Source organism: Aulostomus chinensis, chromosome 8, assembly GCF_037954235.1.
Source record: "Aulostomus chinensis isolate RoL2024-O1b breed Wild chromosome 8, RoL_Achi_v1.0, whole genome shotgun sequence".
NCBI lineage: Eukaryota > Metazoa > Chordata > Actinopteri > Syngnathiformes > Aulostomidae > Aulostomus > Aulostomus chinensis.
Genome location: NC_141327.1, coordinates 27,413,848 through 27,440,197, shown reverse-complemented (window position 1 = coordinate 27,440,197; position 26,350 = coordinate 27,413,848). Strand labels below are relative to the sequence as shown.

At 45.6% G+C, this 26,350-nt stretch overlaps 1 protein-coding gene across 2 annotated transcripts in view; it reads right to left on the bottom strand.

The window, feature by feature from the left end:
• The window catches only part of LOC147257880 (zinc finger protein GLIS2-like), a 32,668-nt gene extending 9,949 nt beyond the window's left edge, over positions 1-22,719 (bottom strand). The window contains exons 1-4 of one of the 2 annotated variants that reach the window (XM_086212100.1): positions 22,161-22,719; positions 3,700-3,903; positions 2,348-2,535; positions 142-327 (exon numbers count right to left, since the gene is read on the bottom strand). In XM_086212100.1, coding sequence (XP_086068226.1) covers positions 142-327; positions 2,348-2,535; positions 3,700-3,865 — 540 coding nt within the window. In that variant the 5' untranslated portion in view covers positions 3,866-3,903; positions 22,161-22,719. The remainder of the gene's footprint in view (positions 1-141; positions 328-2,347; positions 2,536-3,699; positions 3,904-22,160) is intronic. The other variant, XM_086212099.1, reaches the window with a different exon arrangement.
• Between the last annotated feature and the right edge of the window lie 3,631 nt (positions 22,720-26,350).

Below are 26,350 nucleotides of genomic sequence, written 5' to 3'. Positions count from 1 at the left end.
AAACTTAGTGACCTCTATTTTTCTGCAGCCAGTTTGTAGTTTTCTTTCGTTAAAAAAACAGGCTGAGATAAATTAGATCTGGGGAATTTTCCGGCTGGTGGAGACTTGCAGTCTCTTGTTTGTTTTCGTAATTAAATTTACCTTCATCCAACGGCAGGCGAGCTGACCGTCCATTGAGGGCTCCGGTGAAATTTGTTTCTCTCTGTTCTGACCGATGAACATGGAGGAGGGGAAGCTGTAGCCCCTCGGTGGGCTGGCAATCGGGAGATAAAACGGGTAACGCTGAGGTGAAGCCTCGCCCTCTACACCTGGATGATGAGCCGGCTCCTGAAGGAGAGGACGTAAACACAGAGACGAGGGGGGAAACATTATTTATTCTGTGGGGCTCCTGGTTCTTAACGTGTTCCATTCAACCAAACTGACACAAACGGACGTCTGGAGCTCACAAGGACGCTTCTTTCCCTGCTGCATCGATTGTTTGTGACTCCAGAGTGCAGGAAGAGGTGATCCTTGACCAGCAACTTCTGGGGGCTCCTTTTTCCTTTGTTTGTCTCAAAAGTGATCATATTTGGTCAAATTTGTTACAAAAAAACACATTTTTATAGGGCAACCGAAAATATAGGATGAGTTTGATATTCCCAAAATGGACCGCTCGGCTAAATATCTCGGGTAGTTTTTTTTTGGTGTCAAAGTATTTGGCCGAAGACAAAATAACATCTTCTGTACTTATGGATGATTTAATTAAAGCATGTTGAAGACTATTTGAAGCCCTTGATGTTTTCAGTTGGAAGGGAGATTCACACCCGCCCAAGCTGTTGTAATTGAAGAGAAGCTGCTTCTCATCTGAGATGAGGCTAATAAGTCCATCTGGGGGTCATAATGCTCCTCACAGTCTTGTGTAAGTAAGACCATTTAAAAATAGCACTTTCTGAGAACTTCTGGCCGAAGAGCGAGATTTTGTGTCAGTGGTGCCACAAAGAAGATGTGTGTTTGATGTTTTAGCGCTCAGGCGCAGCTCGAATTTGATTTAGAGAGTTACTGGACGTCTGCGCGCCGAGTGCAGACGCTGCCGCACCAAATGAGATTAACTCCCAGGATTCCAGTTCACTTCAAACCTTTTGAAGAAGATTGGACCGCATTCAGTGACAATCAGAGAGAACTGCAGTCATGCCTCGGCACAAGATTAACAGATTATATGAAGGTGCACACCCACTGTGGAGTGTGTTGCCCTCACACACACACGCACGCACGCACGCACGCACGCAAGCATGCACATGTGTGATGCACAGAAGCCTATTTCAACATCGACCCACCAGGAGGCAAAACCTAAACACCTGTTGGCTTTGTTAAAATTTATTTTCCTCCCATTTGTGGGTGGCTAATCGACCCGACCGCCCTGCTTCATTATCTCAGCTTCTTCAGAAGGAGCTAAGCATCAATAAACGGCATGGCTAACAGCTAAAAATGTAATAAATGGACCTTAATAGACATCGAACCGCAGTCTGTTGGGTTGCCAGGTTGTGGATTATCCTCCTCCTGCTTCAAACCTTCCTCAAATGGATGTTTAGCCTTCTGCAGAGCACCAGACTCCATTCACAAACATGGCATTAGCTGAAGAAGGGATTGATCCGATTACAAGCCTTTTCTATTCACCCTTGGAAGCGCAGGTGACAGTTTGATGAAGAGGGCGCAGCAATGGAGGAGGACTCTACACAAACCCCCAAATATTAGCAAATATATGAATTCAGGTAATCTACAACAATACAACACACTACATCAACCCATGAATGTAATATATCAATTGTTTTCTAAACAAACCAGGAGACAGTTTGTAGACGCGGCATTTAGTTTTTGAGCCCCAAAATGTTCTTTTTTTTAAATCTCTTTTTCTCTTCCCTGTTGTACAGGGCAGATTCAACCCAATATCCAAGTTGTGTTGGTCGTTGCTCCGCCTCCTTCTTTTGGTAGTTCAAAGGTTTCTTTTTTTAAATCAGATCTTCATGTTCTCAGGTTTCCTCACGGACACACATCACCCAGCAGCAGAATGATAAAAACCAACTCCGAGACGGTAAATGACAAACTGTGGCTGTTATTTTCAGATCTGATGGTTTTGTACAAAAGTGTTTCCAGACATAAAACAACGCATCTGGAACAACATGAACCGCTGTGGTCCGGTTTAAAAGATCTATAGATACATAGTCTAGAGAGCGTGACACGGCAGCCTTTAGGGTGCGTTGGGTCCATCAACGTGATGAGTTAAACATGTCGAACCGGGCTGACAGCATGAACGAGCTCCCGCTAGTCTCTGCGTTTTGGGTGCAAAGTGAATTCTTGTGTCGTTCCTCACCCGTGAGAAGAGATGAGGCTGAGGGCTGCTGCTGCTGTGTGGAGACTCCAGAGGTGAGGAGGGGGATGAAGGGGAGGAAGGGGACGGGGAGAGGGAGGAGGTGTGACGGGAAGAAGGGGACAGGCTGAGGTCCATGGCTGGAGGAGTGAAGCAGGACCCGGGTCTCTCATGAGATGGGGACTGGGAATCTACAGAGGAATAAAAGGAAGAGAAACGGGAGGTGTCACATTCACACGGGAGTTAAACTTCTCCCCCTTTATTTTCCACGTCACAGCTCGCGAGCCAAAAGTTATACACCGGAACTGTGGGTGCTGGCATCCTATGGCAGCAGACAACCTCATAACAGGCTTGAATACATCCAGGGTCCTCAATATGGCACGAGAACCCTGAAACTGACGCCAGTCAATCGAGTTCAGCCATCGATGTCGTTACTTCTACTGCCGGAACATCTTGATTTAGTGAAACCTTATTTGAAGAATATGAAAAGTGAAATGATTCTACAGGATTTCTCCAAAAAAAAAAAAAAAATCCAAAACAAATCACAATTCTAAATTTATAATATCTCGTCTCTTTATTACTTTTATTTCATTACAAATTTTATGCGTAATCCTAGTCTTATTAATGCAGGAAAAGATCGTTTTGGAGAAAAGTGTATGACGGCTTTCGAGAGAGGCGTGCTAACACTTTCCATTCACGGACATTCGTTGTGCTAAGCTAACTAGCGGACCGGTCTCTAGGTCCCTACTGCATGCCCAGAGGACAGAAGGGCATCTATCTTCTTGCCTGGCACTGGGGAGGATGGAAAACATGCATATTTCCCCCCAAAAGTTGGTGCGTTCCAGATGATGCGGCTGTTTGGGGATGAAGCAAAATGCCTGAGGGACCCCTGTTTGTTGCTGTGGCTTCATTTTGATTCACAAATATACATATAACTAATGTGTGTGTGTGTGTGTGTGTGTGTGTGTGTGTGTGTGGTGGGGGGGGGGCGCGCAAAAATCACATGATCAGATAACACAATACTCTGATACATCGATACTAGACAACTACAAGCATTCAAACAAGCCACAGGTCAGAGGCATACAGTCGTGTTCCTGCTGAAGCTGCTTCATGTCAGTGTCACGCTCTCCTTGTTATGAGCCACACTCACATCAGGGGACAATGTATGTCTATTTGGGACAGAATAGAGCAGCCATTCATGCAGTTTACAATATTAAGTTACCAGGAAAGTGAGAACATGGAATCTACTTATTACACTATTGCATTAACAGAGTGATCTCCTTAATCACTCCAGCGTGGCACCGGCAAAGACTCGTCCTTGTGTGTGCAACAGAGCTCCGCTGGTTAACTCGTACCTGGGGAGGAGGGCGGAGACGGGAATGTGGTGTAGATCAGACGTGGGCGTGTGGCGCTGAGTGGGGCGCAGATAGAAGAAGAACAGGTCCTCTTCCCTAATTTCACTGGACCATCGGTTCGCCCGGAGGGAAGCTTCAAGTCCAGCGGCTCGTCCAAAGACAGCATGGCTCCCGGTTGGTCCAGCCCACCTGGGCAGAACGAAACTGGTTAAAAAAAACCCAAAAACCACAATTAAATACGAAATAAAGGAAATAAACGCTGTATATACAAGCTAACATGAAATGACGGCCGACAGGTGACAACTTAATATCAACGCTGGATGCAAATTATTTTGGATTCATGCACATTTTACTTTTAAGTAAAGTTGAGGTAAAGATTGAACAAACTCTCAGACGGATGAGGTGATCAATAATATCAGGCTATGATCAATCATGTTGCACCATCAGGCTGAGCAATATTTAGATATATACACTATTTTCTAACTATAAAACTGCACAATCGAGCAGGTTATTGAGAAAAACCTCGTGATGAGGTACATGTCACTCTACTGTACATGGGTCGTGATGCAAGTTTACTACGATACACTGCAGTAGGCTTTGTTTTTTACTTAAATTTTACAATCAGAGCTGAAACATCGACTGGCGCTGCAGCACCAGGGCGGTTAAATGAACACGTACGTCTCATTACAATGATAAATCGACAGAACGACAGAAAAACTGAAGTTTGTTCAAAACTTCCATTCTAGTTGTGGCGACGTCATAACAAAAGAGGATATCAATATTGGAAAATTGCGATATTTGGGGGTTTTTTTCGTACTGTTTGGCCCAAATGCATCCAACTTGAGATTAGCAAGCATATAAGCGGTGCCCTGAGTGACCTCTAACACGTGGAATGTATCACAGACAAGCAAATAATCAAGGCTTCTTAATCCAGTCTCCACGTGGACCAGCTGAACAGGAAGGAACTGGTCATTGTGGAAGATAAAATTCAGCCTTAAATGCAGTGGATGTTTGTTCCCTGTGTGTTAAGTGTGCTATGGCTTTACAGATCATTCAGTTAATTTGAGAATAATAGCAGATTCCAGTCCTGTAGCTCTGAACTTGCTCAGCTCCTGAGGGAAAACCTCTGCGAAGCATTATGATGTGGGCATGTTATTGCGATCTGCTGCATATCTGTGGTCCGGCTTCACTGAGGGGCTAAACAAGAGTTCGCAGTAGTTTTCCATCCAAGGCAGTGTGATACTCTGGTGAAGCCTGGGACAAAAAAAAAAAAACCCAACAAAAAACTACCCCGGTCTATGACTCAACTCGTGAGTTCTTGTTAGACCGAATGACTCAAAACCCAGATATCGCCGTCAAAGAAAAAAAAAAAAAAAAAATCTCACAGAAGGAAACCAAACGGCGAAAAGTATGCAGTGAGAGGGACTAAACCTGCAGGGAAATGCTCCACAGCTGCTGGGAAACTTGACACACACACACACACACACACACACACACACACACACACACACTGCATTTTTCAGTAACACTACGCTGCTCACCCACACTTTTACACTACATTCACACCTGCAGCCCAGTTTATCCTCTCACATCTGTTTGTTTGAAGATGATCTCGGCACTTCTGCCACGCCTGCACCATCACTCACCGGCTTCCAGTAAATAACCTCTCAGGACCAAAAAGCCCGACGGACTTTAACGTTATTTGCCAAGTTCAGCTTGCCAGGTCTGCCAGTAAGAAAGAAATGTAAAGGTGAAAGTATGCCAGGTTTCCTTCGGGCTGCTATTAAAGAGTTTGTCCTCAAGAAAAAAACGGATACTCAGCTGGAAAATGTCCTGACAGGAGGAAGCCTGAGTGGATGGCACGTGATGCCAATCAGGAGGGTTATTTTCTCCGTCCTGGTTAACTTTAAAAACCTTACGATGCTTTTAACGACCATTACTATACCAAACCACCTGATAGAATTCCCCCCTCCACATGGCAGCACGAAGATATTTTGGGGAATCTTGTTTTCCATCCGTGTATGCAGTTATCCGGTGTTTGCTGTCAATGCAAGCTGTCAGAAGGAGCCTCGCAAACGTTATATTCTATACCATTTTCAATACCGTGGGGGATTTACTCGACCTCAAGGGCATGAAATTTGAGATTTTCCTTAAAATAAATAAAAGAAATGGACCACGTCAACCAGCTAAGACGTTCAAAGAACAGAAGGAAGAACTTTCATCCCATTTTTTTGAAATATCACATTTTTGTTTTTTGGTGCCGTGTGGTTCACAGCCCGGTGATGTAGCTGGTACCAACAACAACACCAACAACACTGAAGAAACCAGAACTCAGTATCAGCAGACGGGAACTGAATCGGAGCTGAATAAATGTTCACCGGTGCACCTCTGTTTTATTTAGTCACAGAAATTAAAGCCACAGCGCGGAACGTGATGTCAAGTCAAAGGCTCCGGCCGTGTCCACTCCATCGTGACCTTGTCCATCGCCATCTCTTCTTTGTCCAATAAAATTTGGAAAAGATAGATGAGCAACAACATTAAGTTATTAACCCACGTTTAAGTTAGCAGGGGGGCTAACTGGAAGTAGCCATTTCTGCTGTGGCCTTGTCGCTGTTACTGTTGCGGCTGTAAAACGGGGGATAAATTGAAATACAACAGACCCCTGAGAAATCACTCGTTTAACGAGTTGATCAGTTTGGCCTGATTACTGTCAAGAATTCTACGAGTGTTGCACAACTGAATTATCTATACACACTGAAGTTAGCAGACGGCTAACCAGAAGTAGCTGGAAATAGCAGCAAGTGGTGAGAAGTAGCAGGAAGTAGCAGGAAGTGGTCGGCTCGTCCAGCGGAAGTTTCACTGTGCTTCTTTCTGGCAGTCTAGAAATGTCACCACAGGTGCAAAACCCAAATACTGTGAAACGTGGAGAGATTTACCTGAACCATGAGAGAACACTTTAGCTGAGGGCTTGAAGGCTCTGGGGGAGATTAGCGTAGCTTTGAGAATCGCAAACAGCTGTTGGGCCAACAACAACAACAACGACGACGACGACGACAACACACAAATCAACAACAGTTTACTGGGCCACCTTGTTAAATGCCTCAGCGATGTTGAAACGGGAGCTGCTGTCACCAGCCTCAAAGTCTGTGAGGCGGTTTTGCATGCCGCTACTTCGAACGCTTGAGTAAACTGACTTTGTGGGAAGCATCTTTCATTACACTCGTTTTTTTTTGGTTTGTAGCTTCCATGATCATTTGCCTTAAGTATTTCTACATAGCACGTCGTCTGCTCGTCTTTTATCCACCAAATCTTTACCGAGCTGACACCGGAGCAGAATGAACAACAGCTTCTTCTGGGATGGAGAGGTGCAGCTGCTAGCGTTGGGTGGTATCAATAATGTGGAGAATAAATGCTGACAGCGATTTTTTTTTTTTGCGTCTTTATTATGATTAAAATATTTCAACCCTCAACAGTTAAACCAGCACAAACCTCTTGATGCTTCAGAGAGTTTACAATCAGAATCCATTACTTTCAGTCCGTAGGCAAGTGCTGGGGTCCTACCGTGGGATTCTTCCTGTCTTGTCAACGTAAACAACTGTAAGTAATTAATCAATCAGACGCGCAGGAATCAGTGTGGCGACTAAAATATTGTCAACAAAGCACTGTGACGCTTAAAGTAAACACATTTTTCCCACCTCTAAGAACAGCCAGAGAGCCGTCAGCCGCGTAGCTGACATTACATTAGCATCAGCAATGCTAGCTGTGATTGTCTGACTCAAAATGGAGACACGCTATTTGCTTCAGGCCTCTAAATCTCGAACAACCCCCCTGGCCTTCCTAATTTACTTTCACAGGCTGGGTTTCCAAACACCGTCTGGTCTGCATGTTCACCTCTTTAACTTCTAAACTTGCTGTCAACACAAATTCTTCCACAATCACCGACAGGATCCCCCGACATAATATGAGGCAGAGGTTAAACCACAATGAAGTCAATGTTTAGGTCCCTCTGCCGGCCTTCCATCCACCATCACCACACTGGTTTCACATTCCACAGCAACCTCGCTGACGTCTCCCTCACACACACACACACACATACACACACGCACGCACGCACACACACACGCACACACACACGCGCACTGCTATTTGGAGTTATTGCGGAGGCACGCACGTACAGAACCATATGTATCCAGGCACGCATGCAGCCTGAAATCATACCAGCAGGCATGCGCGAGACTCAAACCCACACGTGAGCCCCCTCCACCTCAAGCAGCTCCTCCCCTCTTTTCCCTCAATGACCTGCGCTTGGGCAGCATGCCCAGACCCTCTTATGGATCCCCTACTGCCTAACAAAACACATACTTTGGCTGTTCACCCTCTTACACACAAACATATGTACTTGTGCATATGTGCATGTACGCACCGCCATATTCAAAACACGTGCGAGGAGTAGCACTTTCACTGAGGCACGCACACACACACACACACACACACACACACACACACACACAGTGCACGTGCACTCACACAAATCATAGTCCGTCACACCCATATTCCCTAAATAATAATAATAATGTGTGTTATATATACTTGTGACATGCAAATCAATCTTAAAGACATTTCTGCAAGAAGAACAACGAATTGTTCAGACACATCTAAGTGGATGACTCCCTGCACATATGAGAATATCTCTCCTCCGCTGACAGGAAGCCTTCGCTTCCACAGCGCCCTGATCTGGCCTCTCCCTCGCCTCTATTTACTCCTCTCTTTCTTTCTCTACTTCCCTCCCTCTTACTTCCTCCTGTGGTTTTCTTCTCCCAGTCCTCCAGCAGAGCATACCTCTCCTGTTCTCCCTCCCCTCTCCTCTGCAGCTCCCTCTACATTTTCTTCTCTCTCATTTGCAACGTTCCTGCGCATTTTTGAACTACTTTTTCTTTATTTTCCCCGACCAACTTTCTTTCCCAGCAGATGCCTCAAAAAAACGGATAACATCACCCATAACTCCAACTGCTCACTTTAATTTCTCACTCATGACCTCCCAGTGTTGGCGCGCGTATGTTACAAACAGTTAATTTCACTGGAAGGGTTTTGTGGAGGTCAATCAAAAAAATAAAATGGAATGATTGATGGTCCAAAGGTTAAACTTCTCAAATCTTAAAAAGAGTTGACACTGTTTCCAAGTTGGATTTTAGAGGTTTGGCAGCTGATTTCAGTGATTAATATCAGAGGTAGGAGTGAAATAAGACGGTCCATCTCTCAGGATATCTCACCAGTCCTCCTTTTGGGGGGGGGGTTACAGCCTTTGATCCCTCCATCCCACATCCTTTTACGGTGTTATGCAACGCTGCAGCCCGGATGACAGGGGGCTTTGTTTTTGTGACTGCAGGCCAAATCCAGTGCCGTTGTGGTTGTGCTGTGTCACCACATGGCCCATTTGGGGGGGCATATGATTTAAATTGCACCCCCACCCCCTACCAAAAGTCCCACCTTCAGTAATGATACAGCTATGATGATTTACATGTTTGTGCGCCCTCAGTGCAGGAGCGAGCAGCTCGGGAACACGCGTCACAGCGGCGCTCGCTCTCTCCTCCGTGTTCTCTTCCCCGCGCGTCTCCCCTCAGGGCGTCCGCTGGTCCGATCTTCAGCTCCATGACATCAGGTTGCATTTGTCCAAAAACTGACTCTAGTTGTGATTCCATTTGATTGCCAGCTGAATCTTAAGCAAATTGTTGACACGTTGATAACAGAAAATGCACGTTAAAGTAAGCTCACATCAACTGATTTGGCGCCAATAAAACAGGCTACGTAATACAAACCCAAGGATGGCGGGAGAACAGCACACAAGGCTGCGACAAGCCGAGTGGAGCAAGAAGCGGGTCCATCAGTGAATAATGGCGAGAGGTCATGAGGAATTTCCTTCAGTCGGACCAGTTGTAATTGTTAAGCAGCAGCCAATACTGGACATGTTGCTGCTGTCCAGGGACAAAGTTTGGGGACATTGGTGAAGACAGCGGCAGCGGAAAAAGATGCTCAGCCTGGTAAGGTTTACTATGCCAGGCGATGTCCTTCCTCAAGCTAACGTAACTCTTTTTTTTTTTTTTTAATTCTACCTCTCAAACAACTTTTTGGAGTATGAGCTAACAAAAAACAAAGTACGTCAACGTACATTGATGGACACATGACTTCTGGTTCTGGTTTTCTGAGGTGCACATCTGAGGCCCCCGGCTCCTGCAGCGAAACGCACCATCCCCATAAAAAAATGGCTGAGAGAACCTGCTTCCACTGGAGCCTCGATCCAGCCCGAAGGCTTGGATGCATTCATGGGAAATGGCTAGAACTGCCTGGCCAACTGCATGCACAACAAATGACAGTGTGTTTCAGTTTGCATCGAGAGAAGGAAGGGACTTTAAGAACATAATGTGGGGCTCAGAGGGGTCGAATAAGGAGCAGATGGTCATCTTACCACAGAGACGGCGGCTGGATAGAGACAAAAAGAAAAACATATTCGAGTTCTTGGAGGAGGGCAAGAAAAGACTACTTCTTTTCTTTATGACTTACTTTTTTTGACAAAGTATTTTTCAAATAACATACTACAATCTTCAACACCCAAGAATACGTAGCTCATCCAACAGTAATGATCATATCACATTTCAAGCCAAAGTCGCAAAAAAAGAAAAACACCACCACTGCAGTTAGGTGGTTTCCGCTGCCACAGCAGCGAAAGGAAATTTACTGTCAGTGTTCGCACGTTATGAATGTATTGAACCACTGTTTTATATGATGTCAGCAAAATGGCATCCCACGAGAGTCTGAGGGTGTGCAGGCGGTAAAAAACAGCAAATAGAAAAAATGAGAGAGAAGAAAGAGGGGAAAGAGAATGGGTGGAGGGGAAGACAGAAACCAAAGCAGTCAGACGAGGGTCCCACCCTTTCCTCTGCTCACACTTTTCCTATTATTTGTCCCAATCCTCCTCTCTCCCTCTCTCTCTCCCTCTCTGTTGCATCCTGACAGTGCTATGTGATGCAACTCTGCAGGGCTAGTCTGCAATCACCACAACTCAAGCCTCTCACACCAGCTCGGTCACTTCAATCTATGAATTAAAAACACAACTTTACAGACTGAATGAAGCGCAAACAAATGTTGTAAGCTTTGCAAATAAATGTCCGTATGTAGTCAGAAAGTGAGCAGCAGGGGGGTTGGGGGGTGGCGGCGTTGATAGTTCACGCCAACACTGGTTACAGCTGTTTGTTGAACCCTGATTATGAGTTTCATATTTGCAACTGTGAGTGAAGTCAAGCAGCTGAACTCCTCTGACCTTTAACCTTTCCACCTCTTCCCAATCCGTCCAGCCATCACCTACACGACGGCCGTTGAACCAACAAAGCGATCTTGCGCTTGCTCAACGGAACAGCTGTAGAGGTTGTTCAGATCTCCAGTCTGAAGTCCAAAAACACGTCACATCCCTGAAGATGTTCTGCTTTGATTGATGAGTCAATTTTTTTAAAAAAAGGGGAAAACAAAAGAAGCAAGAATACCAAAAATTCGGAGCAACCTGACGATTTCAAACTGACGCTTCATGCCATTCCTCTTATTCAGACCCCTGTAGAAGATCAGGATAGTTTCTAAGGGCCCCGTTCATCCAGATCATCCGTCTGGCAAACCGGCGTGGCAATAAGGCCACGCTCTTCCCCGTCCTGGCTGATAAATCGTAGGTCCAGGCAGAAGCAGGTCGGCAGGTCAAGCCACAGCTGACCTCAGGTCAGAGTACACAGCGAAGCAGGATCTGAGCTCATTTACTGTATTTGTCTGTAGCGGGCGGCTCAGCGCACGTGTGAAGCCGTGCTTCCCAGCACGGATCTTCTGGTTTTGTAGGTTTCTATTTAATCAGGTAATGCAGTGAATAAGATGATGAAATGAATTGCAGCAAGTCACCAGGCGCATACTGGGTTTAGCACGATAGACTACACCAGTAGAATTTACTGTGAATACTCTGAATCTTTCTTTTCCCTACAGACAGAAATCTCAATATCCCAGAATGCAATGCTTCCTTGAGATATGTTCTGTTCTCAGTAGGTGGTGCTCCACTTCTCCTGAATGCAAAAATTATGATGTTGTATGGAAACAGTCTCTGGGTGCACGTGTGCGCGCGCACACACACACACACACACACACACACACACACACACACACACACACACACACACACACACACACACAGTGTCTGTGATAAAGGATGAAGCTACCTCATCTCAGTTCATCCCACTGTAAGTCAAAGATAAACTTCACCATATACAGTCATTCTGTACGCACGGGTTCTGTGGTGATGCCAGCACAGAAGAGGACCCCGCGGACATGTGGAGGCTCAGCTCGGTCGGCTGCTGCATGGAGGACCACCATGTCTTCACACCATTTTCCCAACAGGGGGAAAACACAACTAAACTCTTTTTTTTTGTGTGTGAAATGATGCTAAGCCTATTTCCACAAGCCGGGGGGGGGGGGGGACCCTCCTAACATCCGCGAACATCTTAATTTTGTCTTGAGTGGTAGAAGTTTTAATCAGGATTCGGTCTCGGATCAAAGGACCCTGCAGTATTTATCAACTCCTGCTCCGATCTGGACAGATGGGAACACGAGATTCAGGGTAACCTAGGATAACTTTCCTGTCCAGCACCTTCGATCTCTGACCCACGTATGATGAGGAGCGACTTCTTTTCATCCACGCAGGCTGCACTGTCTTGTGTACCCCCCCCCCCCCCCCCCGGGGGCAACTAGGGGTCACTATCTTGCTCAGGGACACTTGGACACAGTCACTGGGTGACGTGCAGGTTGAACCAATGAGGCTGCTCTTCCTCCATGCCATGCCAGAGGCCATGAAAACTTGTCACCTCTGCCAGGGACTCTGAATTTATATCATCTCAGTCACAAATTCAACCCATCTGTGGTCAAGCAGCAGCGCTCCAACGTGGCTCAGTCAGCGTTTGCTAGAAAAACAAACCGGAGCACAAAAATACAACAGAATTACCGTCACTGTCCTCCACGTTGCTTTTCCTACGACTACGAGCTAAAGACACCACACTCAACGCCTGCCTGTCACTTATTTTCGGAATGGTGAATGTGTGCGTGACATCAAATGTGTCACACACACACACACACACACAAATTTAAAACAAACAACATACAGGCAACTCCTCATCTAATCAGAATGGGAATGCGGCCAATCAGCTATTTAATAGTTTACTCATGTTTATAAAAAAAAAAAAACAACCTGTGAGTAAAGCGTGCGCAATGGGAAATGGTATAATAAATGGAAGCAGATGTAAAATGGGTCATTCCTGGTGAGGCATCCTCAGACAATATTTGTAGTCCATCTCAACCTCGTGGAGAATTTTAGCATCTTGATTGTTTGTGATTCACTTTCATAGCCTTCCAGCAAGAGGCAACTCTGATGAATTCACTCCACAGTATTTGTGCAGCAGATAGATGGAGCGTTTAGCTGCCAAGGAGCAGAAGATATTTCCCTCAGGAAGTGGGTGGAAACCAAAAGAGGAAAGTGAATATTTCAGTTTGTTGTGTAGCCAGAGAAACAAATCAAAATAATGCATATTTTGCTTCATTTTATTCTTGTGCGTCCCCAAAGGATGATTTATTTATTTATTTGTTATAGCTGCCTGCCAAATCAAAGATTAAAAACCCCAACAATTAAATGAAGAGCTCAGAAAGTTGTCAGACTTTTTAACAATTAGCCTCAGCTTCAGCGTCCATGTCCAACAGACGGGAACAAAAGTTGGCAAATATGTAAAAACGCCACATTTTACTGAGACATTTTCAATATTTTACGTCATGATTCCATGTCGATGTGACGTTGACAGCATGTTCTCCTTAACCCAAATGACCAGGAATATTTAACTGATGCTCCGGTTTAAATGTTCATATGGACTTAATCATCGCAACACAGGATGCACAGGGGGAGTTAGGAGGAGACATCCCAGTCCTCCGCAAACCCAAACACTCCTGGTTGAAGGACGGGGGAACATTAAACAGGCCGCAGCGATTACACCCAAGGGCCTGATGAAATGTGAAAAGATGGCATGCCTGTGTTTACATGTGAAGAGTTTTGTTTGAACCACTGATTTAACACTTGTTTTCTCCTCATTTTTCTTCTTTTCCACATTAGCTGCATATCTGCTCTTTCTCGTCACTCATCGCCCCCACCCATAATCCTTTGCACCACCACCACCACCACCACCATCATCCCACCGTTTGGCATGGGGACAAAGTCAACATAGAAACTTCTTCACTTCTCTTCTCTGCTCTCCCTCCCCGTTAATTCCTCGCCATCAGTGGAGCAACAGATCCCCTCCCCTCCCTGACCCTTTCATCCGCCGCTGCCTTCTGAGGAGCGAAGGAAGTCAGTTCAGGAGAAAGACTAAAGATGGAGTGAGGGATGAAGGCCAAGTCCAGGGATGTCGAGAAAGAATGAGTACACTTGCTGGCCACTTATGAAGTTAATAACTACAATATGATGCAGTCCAAGAGAAAAGCCTACCATAAATCCTACATTTAAAGAGATTTGGAATTTTTAAACTCTATTTTTGTCTTTCCTCCCTTGTTGTACGTTGCCAGGTCACCCAACCACGCTGTCCTTGCTCCTCCCTCTCTGCCACTCTGAGGAGAACCACAAACAACCACATGCTTCCTCTGTCATATGTGGCTTCCCCAGGGGACGCAGCATGTGGGATGGTCACGCTATCCCCCCCAGTTCCCTTCATCCCATCTGACCAGAGGGGGTGCTAGAGAGCACCAGGACACATGACCTCAACCAATCAGAGGGCAGCACAAGAAACCCAACCAGCAGCCTCTGTGTTGTTGGTAGGTGAAGTAACAGACCGTTACACAACCTGGGTGACCGAGAGCTTCAGTTTCCTCAATACCGTCATTTGAGAATCTATTTATTACAGAAAAAAAAACATGAAATTTTGGGTACGGCATAGCAAAAATTGCTCGCATTGTTTTACATTGGGTTTGGCCGGGATGCTTTGTCTCCAAGCGCCCGTCCGTCAGTGAGATGGCGGAGTAATGAGCTCTAGTCGAGGTTGTAGCGGACGGTGGCGTCTCAGTGCACACATAGGATGACCAAAACATTAGAAACACCTCAATACCATGTTAGTCCGCTCACTGCAAAACTAGGCCTTCCTTAAAAAAAACATTTTGATTACCAAATATCTCATCAAAGCTGAACCTTAGCTTTGTGAAGTTAGACTCAATGGAGGAGCTGCTGGATTGGATCACATTAGATTGAGGCCAGTTTAATGGCCGGCGTGTTGCGGTGTTGAAAGTAGGAAGGTAGAGGAAAGAAACCTCTGGAAATGCAAAGGAGGGAGGGGGATTTTGTGGGGAGAGCGCACAAATACTGCGGGTGAAAAGTGTTGTAAACCTTCGTCTTGAGGGAGACGGGTGAGGACGAGAACCGTCTGCGTAACAGAAATCAATCGCTCACTCTGCCTCCAACACTCGTTTTCCTTCCCTTTGTCTTCATCCCTTTCTCTCTGTCATCCAGACCTAAAACACACAAACACATGCGCCTCACATTCCTACGTGCAGAGCAGATTCACCCAATTTGTTTCCACTGCGTGTGTGTGTGTGTGCGCGTGCGTGTGCGCGTGTGCCAAGCCAGTAAATAATAACCAATCCCAGCTGTACTGTAGGCCGTTCCTCTTATTCTCATTTGAGGAGACAAGAGAGGGAAAGAAGGAAAGAAAAGTAATAGAGGCTCCATCAAATTACTAAGTAATGAGATGGAAAAAAGTCGACGTAGATTCACCGAGAAAGACTAGATTATGTTTTGATGCAGCGAGACGTGATGAATCCAAGAGTTTCAGTAAGGAGTCACAAAGTTAAACCCCTTTAATGATTTTCTAAAGTCAACTTTGTAGCTCTGACATGGATGCGTGATAAGTGAGTGCCCCCAAAGCTGGCGTGTTCCTTCAAAACCTCTGGAGTTTTCTTACCTCGAGGGGAAAGATGAAAACAAAAAAAGCTGCTGCGGTTGAAGCAGCAGAGACGACGTTTAAACGAGTGCAATTGATGCTATTTGACTTTGTGAAAATGCAGTCAGTCATTTTATCTAACATGAACAAAATGTCCGCAGGTTTACAGTGACCAGGAGACGGAATCACAGAGGACGTACATCTACGTGGCGTTTGTGTCACGTTCACCTTCTCTACTCACATATAGAAAACTACTCGCTACAAACTCGGTGACATCGTCTCTCCGATGAGCTGCGTTAACTTGTCTTCTACTTGCGACCGCATCAGCAAACATGATCTGGTTTCCCCTTCAACTCGCTGTGGCGGGCCCGGTGATGTCATGTTTGCTGCAACAGTTGCGTCTGGCAAAGATGCGGGTGTCATGGAGGTGGCAGCTCTGAGAGCCACCTGATGCGTCTTTTTCCCACGCAACAACCTGCATTCAGATGGGGATGTGAGACGTATAGAGCTGTCCCTCCACAGGTCAGAGGCAGCAGGCTGCGCAGTGCTGTGCCTGGGACCGGGAGGAACTTACTGCCCTCGTTTTATTTTTTCCATTCGAGAACTCAATAGAATGGAAACAACTGGGAAGTGAAGTTTCCATCAATAACAGAGAGAATAAAGAGCGAAGCTTCTTTTACACAGAAATAACACGTCAAAAACGGCCCGGCCGTCATTAATGTCTTGGTTGTTGAAACACAGGCAACCACAGTGGCGTAATGCAAACCGGACACAAGTGAAATCCACAGAAAGTATTTGGAAAAGGCCTTGAAAAAATGCTTTGCAGGTCATTAAATGAAACATCTGCCTCAATCAATCTGACGTTCACCATTCTTGAAAAAGCTGCCGCTCATTCACACTCACACACAGACGCCCACTGGCAGAAACTCCCCATTCAGAAAGTGGCAGCTGTATGTTAGCAAGCTATTGTGGTAATCTGTCTTATCAGTGACAAAATGCTCGTCGCACACGTTGCTGTAATGACCATCAGACTACCACAGTGATCGCATCCATGTCATCCGGCCGACGCCTCCTGTTAGCACCTGGATCCACTTCTTCAAATTCCTAAAGTCTCAGTTCTGGGTTTGTTAGCCTGTTGGTCCCAACACACAGAAGCTTTCAGGCACTTTCAAACTCTAAGCTCGTTCTTTGTTACACATGGACGTAGGTCGAGAGGAGCGCTGAAGTACATCTAAAAGCACCAGTTTACGGTCGCAATCCAAAATGTGCCGCAGTCTGTGGTGAACAGCTGAGGACAAAACAAACGTAGCTTGCTGTTGCCAATCAATCCTAGCAACAACAACAAAAAGGTCAGCGCGACACAACGCAGCAGACAAACTGAGTCAAAACCAAGTCATTCAAACACTACATCCAATCTGGAACAATGCTCACAAAGTTCCACAGTTCGACATCATTACTGAACTCTCTAAAGATCGCTGCCAAAACATGCAATGCAGTTTGATCATAACACACTGCAATACGACACGAGGGGCTGGACCATGAATACAGTATCAGGAAGAAATACAGAGGTTTTCCTGCACAGCACGAACAAAAGTTGAAGGATGTCATAATATTATTAATACTAAGTACTTTCTTATTTTATTTTACAGGAAGAAAACCTGATCGCGTTTCAGTATCACAGGAAGGAGGGTTGGTCTAAACTGTTTGAACTGCGCTCGCTAGGACAGAAGGTGTGAGGTAAGAGGGTGAAAGGGGCATTTTCCATCTCAGCCGGACGACAACTGTTTTCTGATGTCTAAATTTGTGCTCAGCAGATTAGGATTTTTTTTTTTTTGGTGGCCACAAACTGGGTGGGAGGGCGACACTAAACCAGTGGGTCAACATCAATGACACCAGCAGGAAAGGCTCAAGGAAGAAGAAATGGAGGCTAACAGTCCATCCATTGTAGTCCACATAAGAGCAACTGGGACCGAGGTTCTGATCCTGAGCCCATCTGCCGTGGTCCTTGATCCCTCTTTACAATCAGGACTCCCTCCCTTGACAACACTTTTTTCTTTCTTTCTCACAGTTTTCTCTCTTTCTCTGCTCGGGGGGGGGGGTCACTCCGTCTCTCCCTCAGAACTTTTTTTTTTCATGGAGGCCAGTGTTTCGTTTGCCTCTTTCCTCAAACACAGATTTAAAAGAAAGGCAGAGGCAGCGAAAAGGATTGAGGGAGGGGAGAATACATCGGGAGGAAAGGCAGAGGGGGAGTGATGGAGGGGAGGTAGGAGCGGGGTGTCGGGGTGGGGTTTGCGGAATTTGGTCTATGTTTGGTTTGGAAGTGAAGGCCCCGGCGCTGTGCTCTCAAGAGGATAATGGAAAAAAGGGGAGAAGAAAGGAAGGTTTATGGACGTGTGTGTACCCTCACAGGTGGTCGGCACACACACTGATGGGGGGGCTTTGTGTGTGTCGGTACACGAGAGCGTGTTTACTGAATGGTGTAAGCATGATGGCACAGTTACGCACGCTGAAAGCAAGTATGCGCATGTGTCTGTTTATTTGCAGATGTTGGCACAGATGCATGTGAGCTCTTTGCGTGTAAGAATCAGAGAGAGGAGGTGAATAAGACATTCCTGGGACGGAGGAGGGGGTGGGGGAGATACAGGGAGCCAGTGGTTAGTTAGTGGTTAGAAACTAAGAGAAGAAAAATGAATGTCTGGTCCAGGGCTGGACCCAAAAACGATACCACAACCAACCAACAAGCCAAGTTAAAGGAGAGGAATAGCTTCTTTATCCAGAGGAGAACCAGGGGAGGCCTGCAACACCACCGCCACCTCCCACCCTCCTCCCATGTGAGGCCAGCTAACTCCTGCCTCTGCCGCAGGGGAGAAAGAGGGGGAGTGGTGCTTTTATAGCTGGACTGAACCCATTGAACTGATCATGTACAAACAGCAGGGAAATTATGGAGGCAACAGAGGGCTATAGCTAGCCACCCAAGGGGCTTTGCTGGAGGGGGTTTAAGGGTGAGGGAGGACGGGGGGGGGGGGAGTGTTGGAGTTGAGGTAAGTCATCGCAGGTCTCCACCTACACCTCATCCAACAAGACACCATCAATTAAAAGTTTGATTTCTAACAGATATATATATATATACATATATTTTAATACAGGTAAACTCCTTTCAGTGGAAACCTGTTTGCTCCCCAGCTGCTTCACGTCTCTCCATCTGTGACGGTTAATAAGTGTATTAAAATTAACGTCGGAGCTCGCAGGTGGTTCCCTCCGTGTGTAGCTTGTTAGCACAAGTCATTGGCATAACTAGCCTCTGCCGAGTGTGTCCTGCAGACCTGGTATTCAGCAGCAGCAGCATGCCGGGCAGGTGACAGGTGTGTTTACTTTGTTGAGGTGTGAAAATGATGATGTCTCTTTCCTGTTGCCTAATGGAAAATATCCATTATCAAGGTCGAAGGACACATTAACAGCAAAGATGTTGCACACATGTGGAAGTGATGGAGTTGCCAAATGTTGCAGGACAGTCCGATTCTGCAGGTCTGGGGAAGCGATTGGGATTTGAGCCGATCAGGCGGAGGGTCGATAAAAAAACCCGTGCAGAATAGATCATAAAATAACATAAGGGATCAATAAATAATTAACAGTTTAATGGATGCGCTTTATGAGACTCCCATGCTCATTATGTGCAACAGCACTCAACACACACACACACACACACACACACACACACACACACACACACACACACACACACACACACACACTGCAACAACTCGAAACAGCCCACGATGGATATTGCAACAACAGTTTCAACAGCCTGAAATATGCCAATAATGTCGTTGTTTTGCCATTTTTTTCCTGTAATACTTAAACAGAGGAGGCAGAAAAACAGGCTGCAAAGCCGGTAAAAAAAAAAAAAAATTTAAATCAAGAAACATCCTCTTACACTTCCAATGAAAATCAGCCTCCACACCTCCCCCCCCCCCCCCCATTTTACTGCTTTCATGGTTGCTCAGACCTCCTCAACTCTAACCCTCACTCTCCTTTTAAGGAAATTCAAACTTTTGGTGTTAGGTTTGAAGTTTCTGTGTCGCCGTACATGATGAATTTTGGAGACACCACGACAGTTACTTTTCACCTTCCACCTTCCTGTTCTATCCGATGTCTTTCTGTTCAGCCATATTCCATCGCCGCTGTCGCCGCCTTCATTTTATCCTTGCAGTTTTCTCTTTTTGCTTCTATTTCTCTCTCACTCTCTCTGTCATTGTCAACTTGTTTTTATTGCTTCTTTGATTCATTGGTGTGTCATCCCTTTCTCCATTTGGTCAATCCCCCCCCCCCCCTTTTTTAAGACTAATTCTTTGAGCATTTTCAGCCTTTCTCCCTCTGGAAACAAACAACAGAACCACAGGCAACAAAGGCACTTTTTCTTTCGTCCTTACATCTTGTTTTCTTAACAGCTTCTTCGGTTCTTCTTTCCACTCACTGATTAGCGGCCATGTTCTCTTCCTCCCCTCGTTGCTCTCTGACTACATAACCACTGATGTATAATGTGCCATATGTATGAGCAGCACACCCACCCTGGAGCAGACAGCGTGGGTGGAAGGGAGTTTGTGCAACAGACACACCCAACAACAACAGGAACAGAGTTTGCTTGGCTCCATCCATCCATCCACGAGTATCTGCAACCTTCAGAAAGCAGCATGATGCAAGAAGCCTGCAACCTGCACGTCGCTGCCGTCACATGAAAACCTTTCATTTGACAAAACTTTTCCACCAGACTGCAATGATGCATTAACCCCTAACTTCCTGTAAATATCTGTAAAATGAGCCCACAGCGCCCATCCCAGGCAGCTCGTGAAGCGTTTAGAGCACACGCAACGGTTCTGGTCGACAGCTGTCAACCACGGATCCTCGTACTTCAACCACAAAGTAGGCTGAGAGGGTGATAATTTACAATCTAGCACCGACAAGCCAGAACCTCGGTTAAGAGGAAGATACCTGGTTGAGCTTACAGAGAACAACGTTTCCTTTGATCACAAATTCTGAGTTACTGGTGTCCAAGGCGACTCCATGTAGAAAATACAGATAACAATCAAAGTATTAATTTCGATGCCGCTTAAAAGTCCCTGAACGCACCACGAAGGTGGTCAGTATAGCAAACGAAGTCCACAAAGATGCAACATAGAAGCTGCCTGCATGAGAAGTTCAGGTGCCAGCCGGTGTGATGTTGGTTTACTACATAGACCAGCATGCAACACCTGTGGCAAGCTAATCAGCTGAAAATTCACATGGCGCTGACGTCATCCGAAACATATTTATCCTTATTATGTACTTGTATTTTTCTGGAGCGTTAAACTGGTGTGATACACGTTGGTAGGTTTCTTGAGTTAATACTAAAAAGAAATATACTGTTAAGTTCGTGAAAGGCTGATTCAGCAGCGCTGAAAATAAACTTTTAAAACTCAACGTTTTCAACTTCGGAATCAAAATGGGCATCAATAAGAATCTGAATCGATAAATGTCCAGTGGAAGCCAACATTCACACCACCCAGAGGCAAAATGGTTTAAATCAAACTTAACTTAACCTCCAGTTTCAATATATCGATATTTTGATTTATTCTGACAAGCTATCGCCTCAGATTTTGGATGCTGTCAGCCTGTTCTACCTCACCTTTGCCTTCACACAGCCAGTATACCCGAAAAAAAAGGACAACTACTTATCAAAAAGTTGCTAAGATTGACAATATGGAGCATTCTGAATCAAAAATAGAGCGCTATGTGATTTTGTGTTTTGATTTTCAGCCCGGCCCTGTTTTCTGCACTGTATAGAATCATTGTACAATTCCATAAGCAGTCAAGCCGGACTAATGTTGGCGTTTTATATAACTTCAGAAAAGCCAAACCCAGGAGAACGCTCTGTCCTGAGTCATTCATCACCTTCCCACCTACTATGAAGTAGGACAAACACTAAGATACCCTTCAAAATTCTGCAACTTTCACCAAATCAGGCTCTTCACCACCCACAGATCCTCACCTCTGGACTCCCCCCCCCCCCCCAGCACCCCCCCCCCCCCGTCCCTCACCGTCCCTCACCGGTAGTTTGTGGGGAATTCAGCATGAAAACTTTACAGGAATTCAGAATATTCTTGAGGAGCGTCACTCTGTTTTATAACCTCAGATGTCATCACAAATGGACCCTCTGGTTTATTCGGTCATAGTCAGGATGGCCCTCAAACTGGCAGCATTATCAAAGTTTACCAGTAACAAAATGTCCTGATAGATATATCGACTTCCATCAATGTGGAAATCATGGAGCAGACTGTGGATGTGCTCCTGCCAGCCTCCTGCCACCCCCTGAATATTTCTCTACATCCGCCCCTCGTCTGGGTGAAGCAGGCAGATCAAAGCCCATCCAGTGGGACTGAGACCTGCAGAACGGGAGCCTGCGGAGGCGAAAACAGATCCATAGCGTTGCATCTTTACCTTGTGACAGTCCGTCGACAGCGAGACAGCCCCCTCTGTTCCCGGTGGTCTGTCTGAAGATGCTCCCAGCCTCCGAGAGACACAAACTCGAGACAAAAAACACACACACACAAAAACCCCACAAAAAATACCGAATTCAAGCGAGTCCCTCCGATGTTCCCCGCACCATCATGGATTAAGTTATCGGTTGTCTGTGGCTGGTTTCAAAAAAACACAAGAGATCGATGCAGAATCCTCCCGCGGGGGGGATCGTTCGCCGGGTTAGAAAATGCCTTTCTAAGTTGTCAGTTTTCAGACGCGCAAGTGAAAACCCTGTCCTGAGAAGTTGTTTCTCTCTTTCTCTCTCTCTCTCTCTCTCTCTCGCTCTCTCTCTCTCTCTCTCTCTTTATCTCGATAGTACAGAAGAAGAAACACAGAAAAACAAAAAACAAGAAACAAAACTGAATGTCAATCAAACGTGAGGATTCGGGAAGATGGAAGTCAAATCCGCCGTAAGCTGGAGGAGGATCTCCTGAGGCGCATCGCTCGGTTGCGACGCTGGTCAACTGAGCTTGCAGCGGCGGGGATGAGGGAAGAGGCTGTCCGGGAGAGAGGAGGGGGAGGGAGGGAGAGGAGAAGGGAGGTGGCTGTGGAAGATGGAGATCACACACTCAACAACACCCTAACACTTGTGCTGTCGCTCCCGTTGTTATTGTTGTTGTTATTTATTGTTTTAATCATCAATTGACATACGCACTACATCTTTCTTTATCTCATAAATCCTCGTGCTCACGCCAATAATCACTGCCAATTTTTTTAACCCCCCCCCACCCCCACCTGACAGGTGATTGACCCACTAGGGGATGACGTAGGGGAGGCTGGGGTACGATGGGCCCGTCTGGATCTTTGAATATTTTGCTGCAGATTTGTCACGAATGGAAATCCGTCAGCTTGTTGTGCACCTGCGGACATTAAAGCGAGTTATCTGATGAGGGGTTCAGAACAGAAGCCAATCCAAAGAAAAATTTACCAAAAAAAAAAAACCAAATGAAAAAAAAATTGGAGCAATGGTACAACCTTGACCAGGTGAAGAGCTGTAAACCAGCCCCCCGCAGGTAAACAACCCCGTTAAATACTGATGGGAGAAATGACACAAACATTTTGGACACAGTCGAACACACTGGAGACTCCTTTTGAGCTCAGGCCTTAAACCTGACGAAGGCAGAACCTCACAGTTTTCAGTAGCACCTCGTGTTTGTGTTCAACTGCTAAACGCACAAACTTCACAATACAACGTGTTGTGTGCGCGCATGTGTGGTTCTCGATAGTCACTTCAGGTGCGCGTTCCTTCAACAGGTTTTTAAAGTGCTTTCAATAATTCACAGGCACTGAAATCTGCTTTGTGGAAGGTCAGAGGCTCCTGGTGCTCTGTAGGGGAAGTTTTCAGGTTGCCATGTTCTTGCCTTTGTTCTCATAAGAATCACTTTTTCAGGTTTTATTTTTCAACATAAACCTGCACAAAAGTCTTACAGCAGACCTCCACGGGGTTGCTCGGTTCGGTGGTGTTAAACATGACGCCTGGACAATTGTGAGCATTGTTGAGAATACCACAATTGTAAAAGCACACAAATTAAATGTAAAATACAAAAAGTGCTCTTTTTTTAAACTTTTTATTTATGTATTTGTTTGGAATACATTGATGTCGCTGTCTTTGAAAAAGGAAGACTTTGGAAGCTGTAAAGGAATCTTGCTGCAGGAATTGACAGCGAGTGGCCTGTTTTGATTTGGTACTGTGAGAAAATAGAGCCTTGGTCTGACCATGAGCAGAACCTGTGGCACTTTCTGTAGGCTCCTGTCTCTCTGTCTCCCTCTAGAGGGTATAAGTTGAAACTTGTTTGGATTCACGTTCAGATGTACTGGGAACTTTGTTGTATTAAATCAGAAATAGGATTCAAAACAATTATCTTTATGGTTTTGAAGAGAAATCTTTCAGAAATGTCCTACAAACATGACGAATATTTGTTGTGGTTGTGGTTGTAGTAGTTGTGAGTCTGATAAACTCCATCCATCCATCCATCCATTTTCTACCTCTTCTCTTGTTAAGGGTGGTGGGGTTCACCCTGGACAGCTCACCAGTCCATGGCAGGGCCAACACATAGAGACAGACAACCATTGGCTCTCACAGCCACACCTACGGTCAATTTAGAGTCTGGATTAACCTGGTCCCTCTTGATGTCTTTGGACTGTGGAGGAAGCTGGAGTACCAGAGAGAACCCAGCAGGAACAGGGAGAACATGGAGACTCACCCAGAAAGACCCCGTGCTCCAGCCGGGGATCCACCCACAACCTTCTTGCTGGGGGGCCACAGTGATGACCACTGCTCCACCGCGCCGCCCTCTGATGAACTCACTATTTGCGATTTGTAGCCTGCATTCATAGCTGAGAGACTCGCTGGTAGCAGCTACGCTGGTTCACCAGAGCTGGAAGGAGAGCAAATATTCCTCATCTCTGTCTCCTTAATGACATCCATGACAGTGAGTGTGACCACCTGTCTTGGTTATGACACTTCCTCTTTGGTGTCTACGCTGAAACAACTGCCTGACCCTAACCTTGACCCTAAACCTAACCTGAACCTGATTCTAACCTCCACCCTAAAACCAAGTCTTGACTGTCAAACGGCCCCTTGAAGAAGTGAGGACCGGCTAAAATGTCCTCACTTCCCAAAAATGTCCTCACTCTGTTGGTTAAAAGCATATTCTCGTCCTCAATATGTAGCATATACAAGAACACAAGCACACACACGCTTTGGACGCCTCTGTAATATTCTGGAAAAGACCTGCAAACATTAAAAACCCACTAGAACCAGAAACACACTAGAACACACTCCTCACAGTCGTTGACTTGGGGAGGAAGCGTTCTGGGGTTTTTTTATAGTGTGTTTTTCAGATTCCAAACACCCAAACAGAGTCTGTTTTACTTTATAAAACTAACGTTGATTTTGAAAAGTGGGTTTTAAAATACCGATTGTTTTATTTTTTTTTCAATCAGAAATGACAAGGCCGACAGTCAGATCAGGAAGTTTCCTGCAGCCCTCACATCGGTCGATCTGCTACTCTGGGGTTCTTCCAGTTCAGTGTACTTCTGCTTCTTGGATTTATCGCTGTCTTTGCAGTTTCTCTTCACCGCAGAAAAATATCTGTATCACTTATCAGCCCATATCCTTGTCTTACAAAAAAAAGATTTAAGTGACTCACACTCTGAGTTGGAAAAACATTGAATTCATTTGCAGTTGTATTGAAATATAGACCTGCGTGTGTGTGTGTGTGTGTGTGTGTGTGTGTGTGTGTGTGTGTTCATATATTTATACATGTATCTGTTGATGATAAGGTAATCACCGAGACAGGAAGAAAGCACATTCGTCAACCAACCGGCCTGCACATCATTTTGTTCTGACTGCTGCTGCTTTGGCCTGCGGTTGAGTTCCGTGATTCCTCGCTGGGTTTGTTCTCTCCACCTGTGAGCTGTGTGTGGTGTGTTATGCGTGGTTTTTTTGGGCCGTTGTCAAAAGGCTGACTAAACCCGTCCTCTGGACTCGCTGGATCTGCCGCTGGGGGACTTCAGCAGCCATGATCGGGGCAGAGGCTGGATGTGTGTTCCTGAGTTTCCTTCTGTGTGTTCCCTCCGGTGTCTCAGGTAGGAAGGGCCGTTTATTCTTTCTCATAGACTTAAATCACAAAAAATTACCTTTACACTATGAATGATAATTATTAAAAGGAATCTGTAAAAAGACCACAAAAAAAATAACAACCAATGTTTGAAAGGACTGAGTACGTTTTTATGAAAATTCATGAACTACAGAAGCATCAAGGAAAAATCGAACCCTCAAGATTATTGCTCGTACTTCTTCAGATGTCTTCATGTATTTCTCATCACTATGATGAGCAAACATTCAATGTTTGAGATGTTCAAACCACTCCAGATGTTTGCTAATGAAAGCTTCTCTTAAAGGAGCCCATCAAGGCACAGACACCCTCTGTGCCTTGATGGGCTCCTCGCTGCAGCTGCACTGCCCGTTCTATCAACCCAGATCCCATCTCAGAGACACATCCATGAAGTGGTACAAGGTTGACCAGAGTAGCTCTGACTTTCCTATGCATGAGCTCCTGGATGATGGGAGTCACATAACGCTCAACATATCTGAGGAGAATAAC